The 12,228-nt window shown below is 46.9% G+C and overlaps 1 protein-coding gene across 5 annotated transcripts in view; it reads right to left on the bottom strand.

Moving 5' to 3' along the window:
* Window positions 1–12,228, bottom strand: part of Map3k9 (mitogen-activated protein kinase kinase kinase 9) — a 66,221-nt gene that overhangs the window by 46,135 nt on the left and 7,858 nt on the right. For 4 of the 5 annotated variants that reach the window (NM_001174107.1, XM_017315122.2, XM_006516036.4 and 1 more), the window contains exon 2: window positions 11,596–12,009. In NM_001174107.1, the coding sequence (NP_001167578.1) occupies window positions 11,596–12,009 (414 nt within the window). Of the gene's footprint in view, window positions 1–11,304; window positions 11,532–11,595; window positions 12,010–12,228 lie in introns of those variants that run through there. The other variant, XM_006516037.4, reaches the window with a different exon arrangement.

Consider the following 12,228-nt stretch of genomic DNA (forward strand, 5'->3'; position numbering starts at 1 on the left):
TGTTTGTTTGTTTGTTTGTTTAGGTTTTATTGTTACTGTTGCTTTGAGATGTGGTCTCATGTAGTCCAGGCTGACCTAGAACTCACTAGGAAGCTGAGGATGGTCTTGAACTCCTGCCTTTACCTCTTAAGTACTGAGATTTCATGCATGTGCCACCACACCTAACTGTTCTGGTAAAATCCTAAAGAACCAAATACAAAATATAGTTATTCTTCACCCCCGTCTCCAGACTATCCTGCTTAATATCGTCTGTCTGCCTGGTAAGCTAAGGAGAATCGAAATAATGTCACACTATCTGAAGGGAACATCTCTGGGGAAAACCTGCCTCTGCAGCAGGAGTTCCACTGCCGCCCTCTCAATGTGTTGTATCTTTTCCCTTTCGCCAGCAGCTGTGCAGGGGGAAAGGCAAACTGGCCTTATTATTAACTGTAATTGGAAGCGCAGGCCGTCTATGGCACTTAAGAGGGGAAGCAGCTCTTTATACAACTGAGCCAACAGCTGAGAGACAATTACTCCTCTGCCCCTGCATTCCTGTCCCTGTGTATAGGTAGCCAGGAGTCTACTGCCTGAACAATTAAAACCTTTCTTCATAAGCATCATACTGCCCACAAGAGCAATGAACATTTGACCTTCCACAGAGCTCAGTAAAGAAAGCAACGAGCTTTGTGTTCACAACCAAGGACACAGACACTTCATTCCCCAAGCCGACCTTGGCCTTATGAGGCCTTACACTTTCAGTGGGGCATGGACCCTCTTTCCACTGTCAGCAGCAACACTTTGGACCTAGCTGTGCCCCAGACAGCACAACAGGACTGAAAGGACGGGGCTGGAGGGATGCTCAGTGGGAAAAGCACCTGTTGCTCTTGCAGAGGTCTCAGGTATAGTTCCCGTACCCACGCCAAGGCTCACAGACATCGGTTACTCCAACAACTTCTCTGACCTCTGCAGGCAGCTACGTGTGCAGGCAAGGCACACACACAAACACACACATTTAATTAATCAATTAATTAGAAAATCTAAAGTAACACCATGAGACTGAAAACTGCCACCTGAATGACCTTGGCAAGTCACTCATCTTCTGATCACCACCATCAGGCTCTATAAACTACTCATATCAATAAACAGAAGAATGACTGAAAACTAAGAATTATCACTATTTCCCCTACCCATAGTCCTTTTCTTCTTCTTCTTCCTAAAATTAACAGGATGCAGAAACCAGAAACTGAATATTCAGATAGCAAGTGTCCTATGATTTGACAGGAGATGAGACATACACACAGGAACAGGAGAACCTCATGTAAAGATGCAGACAGTAGGGTCTGCCCTCTGGATTCCTATGGACATTTTTGGCTGTTTCATTGCGTTATGGCACGTTCACTTGCAAGACATCACAAAGTCTCACAGATGAAGGTTCTCAGGATTAGTCATTGGAGGTACCGTGCCCTGCTACCCAGAAGGCCCTAAGGGATGTGTGAACAACCTTGCCCTGTGGGCAAGACAAGAGGTGAGCACTAAGGCTTATGACTACACAAGGCAATCCAAGAAACACATTCCTCAGCGTCCCAGGCTCCCGAAAAGTTTATGAAAGGTTCAAGCCAGGCACAGTGGCAAGCCTTTAATCCCAGCACTCAGGAGGCAGAGGCTGGGGGATGCCTGTGACTGGGCTAGCCTGAAACATAGTAAGTTCCAGGCTAGCCAGGACTACAGAGACTATAGGGGGAGGGCGAGAAAGGAAGGGAGAAAAAGGGGGAGAAAGAGAGGGAGGGAGACAGACAGACAGCAGACAGACAGACAGACAGACAAAGCTAGAAAGGAACTAGGGAAAGAGGTAGGAGTAAGATTTCTTAAGGACACTGGATAGATGATGCTAAACAGCAGGACAGCTGTGTGCCAGCTGCTACACAATATACACAATACTAGGGAAGGGGGAATGCATTTGTTGTCAAGAATTCGGATTTAGAAATTCTTAAAAGAAGAAAATAACAAAGATGATAAAACAAATCCTAGCCGGGCGTGGTGGCGCATGCCTTTAATTCCAGCACTCGGGAGGCAGGGGCAGGCAGATTTCTGAGTTCAAGGCCAGCCTGGTCTACAAAGTGAGTTCCAGGACAGCCAGGGATACACAGAGAAACCCTGTCTCGAAAAAACAAAAACAAAAACAAAAAACAAAAAACAAAAACAAATCCTACTAAAATTCTTACTTACATTTTCATTTAAAAAGTTTATCAGGCCGGGCATGGTGGCTCACGCCTTTAATCCCAGCACTCGGGAGGCAGAGGTAGGCAGATTTCTGAGTTCGAGGCCAGCCTGGTCTACAAAGTGAGTTCCAGGACAGCCAGGGCTATAAAGAGAAACCCTGTCTCGAAAAACCAAAAAAAAAAAGTTTATCAAAAAGAGATGGAAAATTTGACTCCAATTTATTTCTTAGAAGTAAACTTGGGGTTTAGGAGGGATAGTGACTGATTTCTTTGCTTGTCAATTTTTGTGCTGTCTTGGAGAGAGCACACCAAAGAACAGGAAAGTCAAAGACCAAGACAGAATTCCAAAGGCACCTGCAGGAAGTGAGATCCAGCTGCTGGGAAGCAGAGGCCACAGCTGAGGGGCAGGCCTGATGGTCCACGGGAGGCGAGGCAGAGCTCACTGGGTGTCAGGCACTCCATAAACTCACTAGGCAGCCCTAGCTCATCCTCACCTCCACCCAGTACAATCACACAGGTGATGTTATAATTAGCCCTATTCCACATTTGCAAAAACAAAGCCACACAGGCTACGTCCTCCGTACAAGGTCCTCAGCTAGCAGAGCCAGAGGGAATACAAAGTCAGACTCAGCTACAGCTCATGTGAGTCATCTCCACAGGAAAAGGGGGTTCACAGTGTAAGACGGGGCTCTAAGAAAAACAGCAAATTTGAAGAATGTCCCTGTGTGGAGCACACAGGGGAAAACACACAGGACTGGACTCTGCAGTGCTCACAACTACGAACACTACTGGAGGAGCCTGTAGATACTGTGCCACACACAGACTTGGGGAGGACTGTATGACACAGAGCTGTCACACACATGGAAGGAAAACAGCCAAACACACTACCCTTCCCTTCCAGAATAAGACCACAAAAATAATGAAAGCAACAGAGCTTCAGCCACCCTGGCTATTTCCAAGTCTTCAGAGACTGTAGAACCCGCTCTATACGGGACTGCCAGATGTGAAAATAGGTGGGAGTGCCAGATGTGAAAATAGGCCTTCTCTTGGACCTCAGCAGTAGACTACAGCAGCAAAGACCCTGCCTTTGTCCTGGAGTGAATGTAATAATCAGATGAGGGTCCAGCAGAGCCAGAAAGTGGCCAGCCATCCCGCTCCATAAACCAAAGGTCCTAACAGACAAGACCTGAGTGACCAAGAACTCAGGTTAAGGCTGAGTCCAGAAGAAACAAGAATCATGGGCCCTTCCCCAAGAGGACCTTGCACCATCACCAGGAGGCAGTGAGAACTAGCACTTCCTGCGGCTTCTGAGAAAACAAACCTTCTTGTGGTTATATGATGCAAAACTATGTCCTGGGTCCAACTACAGGCTGGGTCAGCCTAAAAGGAGCACAGGTGGAGGCGAGTTTCTCCTACTTCTTGGGGGAAAAAAACACTTTACTGAGCATGGTGCCCGTGCTGGGTTCAGCCATCATATTCCACATCGCTACTGTCTTCTACATTGCCCACAGTTTAGAGGTAAGATTCCTGGACCGCATCAGTACTTATGTTTGCTACACATTCATGCTGCAGTCCATCCTCAAGAGAACATCGAGCAGGAACTCAAAGCAGGGACCTGAAGGCAGGGGCTGAGGCTGAGACCACGGAGAAGCAGCGCTTACCGGCTTGTTCTACATTCAGCTTACTCAGCCTGCTTTCCTACATAACCCGGGACCGCCTGCCGAGGCCTGGCACCTAGAACACCAGTCATTAATTAAGAAAATGCCCACAGATGTGCCTAAGGGCCAATCTGTTGGAGGCATTTTCTAAATTGAAATTCCCAGACAGCCCTGACTTGTGTCAAGCTGACAAAAAAAAAAAAAAAAAAAAAAAAAAAAAAAAAAAATTTAATCAAGATAATTCCAAATCTATCGGACTCCCAAGCCACTGGTCTTTCCATCTGAACCTCCATCTCCCACAAAGAAAGTAAAACCTGGGAAGGCAAGAAAAGGAAGGAAGCCACACATCAGTTTATAATACATCTAACTCCTGTTACTCCCACAGTGCCCCGCACAGGGCCCCAGGTCCTCCAGAACTTATGGTGATGAAAAATACAGAAAAACACATTAAAACATGTGTATGATCCTGAGCTGGGTCAGGGAAGGCCAGAGTTGACTCAGAGTGCAAGAGGCAAATGTAAGTCACAGCAAAGCTAACCTGAGCTACCGACGGCCCTTGCTTTGCTCCAAGGACAGAAGTGGCAGTCAACTCACTGCGTCCTGCTTTTAGGATGACAACTGTCCTTGGTCTGTTGTAAATCCCACCATGATTCATGTGACGAGAACATCTTCGGCCTCAGCAAGGCCATCTGTCACAGCCTGAGCAGCAATGGGGACAGAGGAGCAGATGGGGGCTCCTGTCAACTGTTTATCTATTAAACTATTCAGCAAAGGGGACCCAGACCCTGCTAAGGAGTCCTGAAACGGGCAAACCTGGGCACACTGCAGACTGCTGTGTGAATGCTGGTAAGCCACATAGTCACTACCTGCTCCCACAACACTGACATTCACTCTAATCCTGGGAAGGACCTCAGACACTATCTCGGCCAAACCTCTCAGGTTACAGAGGAGTTTGAGGTCTCCAGGTACATGGCAAGATGCATTCAACAACACTTACCTGGCCTGTTAGCTCAAGGATGCTACTAGCACTCACATTTCCTCCACTGTCCCAGGCCACCTCTAAAACAGATGCCAACTTTAAGGTCTCTCTAATAATGATCACTTGTGACCTTCTGTGATACTTGTATTAATAAAACCTAAACCTTCTCGGCCTAAAACTACACAGGTTCCAAAGTAAATCGGTCCTAGGTTAACAATCCTAACTTAGTGGGAAGAACAGAGTATAGTTCTACAGGAAAATCACTTCTAGAGTCCCACTGGAGGCTCCATGTAATCCCTGGGCCTATGGAAGAGGCTCTATTTTTCTGATTGCACCAGACAGATGATCTCATGGCTTTGTGTCCACAAGCAACAGTGAACTAACTACATCACAGAGAGAATACACTGGAGCACCAAGTTACGGATTGGAAATTACCCAGGAAATGTGAAGGAAAGGAGAGAAAGGGGCAGGCTCCTTTTTTATAATCAATCTTGACTTTGAGCGACGACAAGCCCATAGGTCATTAGAAAATGGCGGTCACTATTAGTTACTGCTTGTTCTACTTATAAAGAATATAGGGATGGGATGGAAATAGTATCTTTACCACTCAAGGCAGTAGTGGCTTAAATCTAAAGACAGAGAGGCAAGGGAAAGAGTTTTAAAAGTCCCCTGAAATCAGAGTCTCCAATAGATGCCCAGAAATCCCTTCCACCATCCTCCTCACAAGGCCACCTTCCACCCCACCTCCAGTGCAGGCTTTACTAGTGCCTAACTGATGCCCAACACCTAAAACTACTCCCTGCTCTCTGTGAAACCTGCAAAGAAGCCTCTGAAGAATGAACCAGAAAAGGAAAACAAGCAGGGTTCTAGAGGGCGAGGGTCCCAAGAGTTCAATGTCCCCACTGAGGCCCCATTGGCCTCAGCTCTGTTGGTCACAGTTAAGGACTAAAGAATCCAAAGGGATTGCCAATGGCACCACTCAACTTCCCAAGCTACAACCTCTCATGGGTATGGGGGTCTCTCCTTCCAGAACCTTCTCACACCCACCCACCCCCCACTTTCTAGTCAACTGCTCTTTCCTCCTCAGATCACTTTCCTGAGGAAAAGGTGCCCAGGAAATCCCACAAAGCCCCTGTTGAGGCATGCGTCTGGATCATCTTTCTCATTGTACCCACCGCCCTTCTTGTCACCCACTAGCTTTGACTTTAAACTTCTGTGTGAGTTTGGTTTAATCAAGGTCCTTCTCTCTGCCCCCACAGGGAACTCCTTGAGGGCAGAGCCTAAGCCTGTGTTCCAGCTTACTAATATATCCCTGACACCCGAAGAAAGCCGGGGCCTACAGGTGAGGCTCAGTGGTAAAGTACTACCCAAGGTCCTGGGTTCAGTCTCCAGAGCTACCAAAGCAAAAGAGGAGGGAGAGAGGGAGAAGGGTGGATGGATGGGAAGCAGGGAAGCAGGCAGCTCTGTGGAGGAGAGAGTCAGGAAGGACTGGGCCACTGGCCACACTTCTTTCTTCTGCACAGTCATGTTCACCTGGCGTGCCACTCGCTTCACGTGGCTTTATTTGATTACATACCTAGTTTGGCTGCAGAAAGTACCTCCCATCAACCAAACACAATACCCTGGAATATGCCTGGTAGCGACTAGCTAAACTTCAATACAATTCCCTGTGACCAAAAGACAAGTCCAAGTTTTCTTACTATTTGTATACTTTTTCCCAGTAAAATCATAAAAATCTGGTATTTTCTGACTCCTTGAAAGGGCGTTCAGTGTAGCAATGAACCCCAATGAGAGGAACAGAGAGAGGTCCCCAGGCACATGTGCGCAGTGGCACTGAGGCACCTCAGTGTGGATGTGCTCTTTTGCTTTGTTTAAGATTTATTATGTATTAGTATGTATTCCATATGTGTATATGTATGTGCACACACGTGTGCATACCCCCTATGCATGGACAAAGTGCACAGAGTCAGCTCCTTTTTTTCCTACCTTCACATGGTAGAACTCAGGTTAGGCTTGGGTCACAAGAACATTTACATGCTAAGCTATCTTGCCTGCATGTATATATACATTCTTGAGGCAAATCCCCTATACAAGGGGTACCTGCCCACCTCTCCAGGAAGACGAGGCCTCGGCACACGACACTTTGCTGCACCCCATAGCCACTCCCAAGAGAGTGTGGTTTCTTATTTACTCAGCTACAGGAATTCTGCTTTGTTTGATATTGTTTTTTTTCAAGACACAGTTTCTCTGTGTAGCCTTGGCTGTCCTGGAACTCTCTCTAGTAAACTAGGCTGGCCTTGAACTCAGAGATCCACTTGCTTCTGCCCCCCAAGTGCTGGGATTAAAGGCATGTGCCACCATCACCAGGCATTTAGTCCCCATCCTCTTACAGGCAAGTGTGAGGCCACACTGAACCTGTCCAGGGTGCCTGAGCCTTACCTGCTCCATCTACAGGTACGAATGTTACCTATCAGAAATATAGGAAAATGCTGGAGTCAAGTATAGTGGATCAGCCAGCAAACTCTCAGCCATAGAAAGTCCTACACAAATTCAGGCAGAGATTTTGACTAATGTCTAGCCCAGGTCCACTCCAGGGTGAGGCCACGGAGAAGACAGCTGTTGAGTTCCCATGCTGTAAGAAAACTCTTCAGCTTCCTGAGCTTTTGAACGCTAAGAGAAGCAGTATGAAACACACATGAACACAGGAGTGTGTGTGTGTGTGTGTGTGTCTGTGTGTGTATGTATGTAGGGACTTTGAAATACTTATCAAGCTCCTCATACTGTCAGCCCTGTTTACATTGTGTAATTTGACTGGCTTCTTCTCTTGCAACTCAAAGTCCATGCACACAGCCCCAATCCTGTGTTCATTTGTATCTCTGTGTCTGTCTCTCTGTTTCTCTCTCCTCTCTCTCTCGATCTCTCTCTCTCTCTCTCTCTCTCTCTGTGTGTGTGTGTGTGTGTGTGTGTGTGTGTGTGTGTGTGTATCTGTCTGTCTCTCTGGGAGTCATTTCTCTCCCTTCACCATGTGGGTCCCAGGACTTGAACTCAGATCATCAAGTGTTGTACCAGGTGTCACTACCTGCTGGACCACCTTACCAGCCACACCCTCTAGCTTACTTTTTATGGAACCAGTCGACTGTGATTTTGCTGAATGCCTTCATGCCAAATCACCTACCACACAAAATCCTCGAACCCATCTACCTACCCCAAAAGACAGGACACCATTAACAGATCACCATTCTCCGGTACCTCTGGTAACAAGTAGCTGGTCTTCCCCAGTGACACAGACCCACGGTTATAGCCAGTGGCTTTTTACAAGTACTAGAAGCACAAGTCATTAACTTGAAAAGATGTCTGTCTCCCATCTCAGGGCCCGGCTAACTTCCTTGACATGATACTAAACAGCTAAGATAAGGGGTGTTTCCGATACAACATCTCCATAGTGAAGGCTGCTGGATGCTGCTTCAATAACCTATGCTCATCTGTGCTAACAGAGCCTGATTATTAGTGGGCAACCTTTCTATTTCCAAGCCCCTTCTTCAGCTAGCACATTCTGGCCAATTAACGTAAGAAAGTGGGTTTAACAAGGGCCTCTGGGAAGCTACTGGGCATGGACTCAGCTGAGGGAGGCAGATTTTTTGTGCTTCCGCCTTTCCTCCTCCTTCGGGCCTGTATCTGGATCAAATAATGGATGCCCTTCATGGCTATCTTGGACCAGAGCAGCCAGAGAGGATGGAAGCCAGGTGCTGGAATGGTACCAATAAGAAATAGGAGCCTGGAGCTCTGCACGCACTGTGCAGCTGCCCTGGAATCCTCAGACTTCTTTTCAAAGGCAAGTGAGGGTGTCTCTCAGTTGCTGTCATTCAGAGCCCAACCTACACCCAATGCCAACTACATACTAGCAAAGAATACTCTACCCCAGACACATCCCACTGCCAGTGATGGCAAATGACTGAAACAGGTGACCAAGAGAGCAAAACATCCTAGTCAGCCACCTTCTCCTGAGACTTCCTAACAATGTGACGGCTCCCACACAGACAGCCATAGTCTGTTCTTGAGTAGATCAAACTCGGCTAACATACACTTTTTGGTATTCTGACCTCATGTGAGCATGACCAAAAACCCAACCCTCTGTAACCCTTAGCAAAAGAAAACAGAAGAGTGCCCCCATGTCTACAGAACAAACGGTCACAATTCCCAAGATGGCGGCAATGAGCCAAATGGTGGCATCCTATTTCTGAAAGGACTGCAGTTGGGGGTTGGGGGGGACAATGATGTTGCCATCGGCTCATGATGCCATCACAATCCCAGGCAAACACCACACACACACAATTCCTGCTCACGTCTAAGATCTTCAGCCTATACCGACATCAGCACCGACAGGGAGATACCATGTTATACCTTGACAAAGTCCTTTAAAATACTACACAGAGAAGAGAAACCCTGAGAGCTCTCCACTTTCAAGGACAGACAGAACCAGTACCCTGGCTTCTGGAAAGCAGACATGCAGTCTCCTGCCCTCTCATGCAAACAGCCTGACTTATTAGCAAGGCAAGGTCTCCTTCCCAGGAGGCTGTATTCACAACAGTAACTGTGTAGAAGGTAAAACCTTATACGTCTAGCTTCAGATCATGGTCAAAGTTTAAACTTGACCAAAAAATTTGTAAGCTTTTACACTTCCACCATCCTGGCCCAGATTTCTCCATGGGACAAATTTTATAGCACTACTGTGCCCTGCCTGGCTCTCGCAGAATGGTAAGGATGTAAGAGAAGTTAAAGAGAACTCAGTCTCTACATCACACTTTCTCCCAATGCATCTGCTGCCTCTTATCCCGCCACGCAAAGCAACCAACCTCTGGGCCGAAATCAATCATCAAAAGTTTCAATTTGGTTGATGCATTTAAAGAACAAAATTTTGGAGAAGGGATGATAAAAACATAAAATCACAGCAAAGAGGGAGAAATGAGATTTTTACCTCGTATAAATCAAATCTTTCATACTCACCATTGAAATCTATACCTAATTGTTCATATTCTCAGAAAAGAAAGTTTTCTATTATTAAGGGGGAAGAGAGTACAGACCAAAAGGATAAAGGAAATAAAGGCCATTTTAAAGCAATTGCAAAGTCTCTCTCTCTATATCTATCTATCTCTATATATATATACATATATATACACACACACACACATATATACACACACACACGTACACATGCTTCTTAAATGTCTGGTAGAATAGGTCAAATGACACACCTGTCCTCAGCTGAGCAGTGGTACATACACCTTTAATGCCAGCACACTGAAGGGAGAGGCAGGCTGATCTTGAGGTCAATCTGGGCTACAAAGCAAGTCCTAGGACAGTCGGGGCTACACAGAGAAGAGAAACCCTGTCTCAAGAAAGAAAGAAAGAGAGAGAGAGAGAGAGAGAGGGAGGGGGAGAGAGAGAGAGAGAGAGAGAGAGAGGGGAAGGGAGGAAGGAAGGAAGGAGAAGAGAAGGAGGGAGGGAGGGAGAAAGGGAGGAAGAAAGAGAAAGGAAGGAAGGAAGGAAGGAAGGAAGGAAGGAAGGAAGGAAGAAAGAAAGAAAGAAAGAAAGAAAGAAAGAAAGAAAGAAAGAAAGGAAGGAAGGAAGGAAGAAAGAGAAAAAGAAAGAAAAGAAAAGAAGTACCCATTCTCACTAAGGAAAAGAATTAAAAATACTTGCCTCTCTTCTTTTGCATTTTCTACAAAAAGTCTACATAGACAATTACAAATGCATTTTGGAAAGTGGACTCACAACAGCACCCACAGAAAAATACGCCATGTTAGGAACCACTCAGATGAAAGTCAAAATCTGAAGAACTTCTGGACTCAAAGTAGACAGATACAGAGAGTAGCCCCAAGGCCTAAGTCACACACGCACACACACACACACACGCACGCACGCACGCACGCACGCACACACTCACACACACACACACACGCACACACACACGCACACGCGCACGCACGCACACACACACACACACACGCACGCACGCGCACACACACACACACACACACACACAAACCCACGTCCTTCACCTGAAATACCCTTCTCTCAGGGTCCTCAAAATAATCTTAAACACACACCTTTAATCACTTGGGTCCTCTCTGCAGTTAGTTTGGACCAGCGAGAGCACCAGGAAGTATATCCCTAGCTGTTCTGCCCACGTGTAAGGCGAGAAGTCTCTACCAACTCACCATTTAATTATACCTAACACCGACTTTACAGCCCAGTTTATGGATTCCATGTATTTAATACACAGTTACTTCTCCATTCCCTGCAATTACACACTAGTTATAGAATTCATTAATAGCAGCCCTGAGCTAACAGGAGGTCTAAAGCACTAGGCAGGTCATGCTCTCCATGGGGTCCCAGTTAAGCACACAGCCCTTCTCCCAGTGCTCTGTCTCCAGTGAGCCGAGGTGTGGGGGTAAAACGAGAGGCCTACCTTCTCCACTGCTCCAGAAAAGGGGTGTCTGCTTTTGGTGATTACACATACATTTCCCACACGTAGGAAATAAATCTATCAGACTCATACACTGATGACTCTGCCCACTTATGCAGTTCACAGTTACCCCGACCGCTCAAGTGTCTCATTCCTCTTTCCCCACGTCGCCACTCAACAATGGTCAAACGCATTGATGCAAGGCTCCACCGGGAATCCATGACTACCCCTACCAAAGCCTCAGCCAGGGGCTATGGCTGTTCTTCACAGCCCAGCCCAGCTCGCTATACGTACTGTTGCTGGACTTAAGGTCTCGGTGGATGATGGGTACGATCGCCTCATCATGTAGATAGTTCATCCCTCTGGCGATCTGCACGGCCCAGTTCACCAGGATGTCCGGGGGAATCCTCTTCCCAGACAATACTCTGTTCAGAGGCCCTCCACGAGCAAACTCCATGACCAAGCAGAGGTTGGGTTCCTTCAGGCACACCCCTCTGAGCGCAATGATGTTCGGGTGCTTCAGCATGGCAAAGAGCTTGGCCTCTTGGCGAACGTTCTCTATGGTCTGGCTGATGTCCTCATCAGGGTCGTGACGAGCTGCCTTCACGGCCACCTCATCGCCCGCCCAGAAAGCACGATAAACTTTCCCAAAGCCCCCAATGCCGATGATCTCCTCCAGGGTTAGCTCCGCAAAATCAATCTCTAACACTGAAAGAAGAAAACAGAGCAGCATATCAGCAATCTACTGGGAACACCATAAAACTGAGCATGCTTCCCCCGGATGGGCAGACAAGCCATGGTAGGTAAACGGGACCTCCCTGGCTCCCCACTACTAAAGTAAACTCCACAGAAGTAGAGACTGTGGTTAACTTCATGTGCATTATTCTTAGTGATTAGCAAGTAGCAGACACTCCATGAGTCTATAAA

This window comes from Mus musculus, chromosome 12 (assembly GCF_000001635.26).
Source record: "Mus musculus strain C57BL/6J chromosome 12, GRCm38.p6 C57BL/6J".
NCBI lineage: Eukaryota > Metazoa > Chordata > Mammalia > Rodentia > Muridae > Mus > Mus musculus.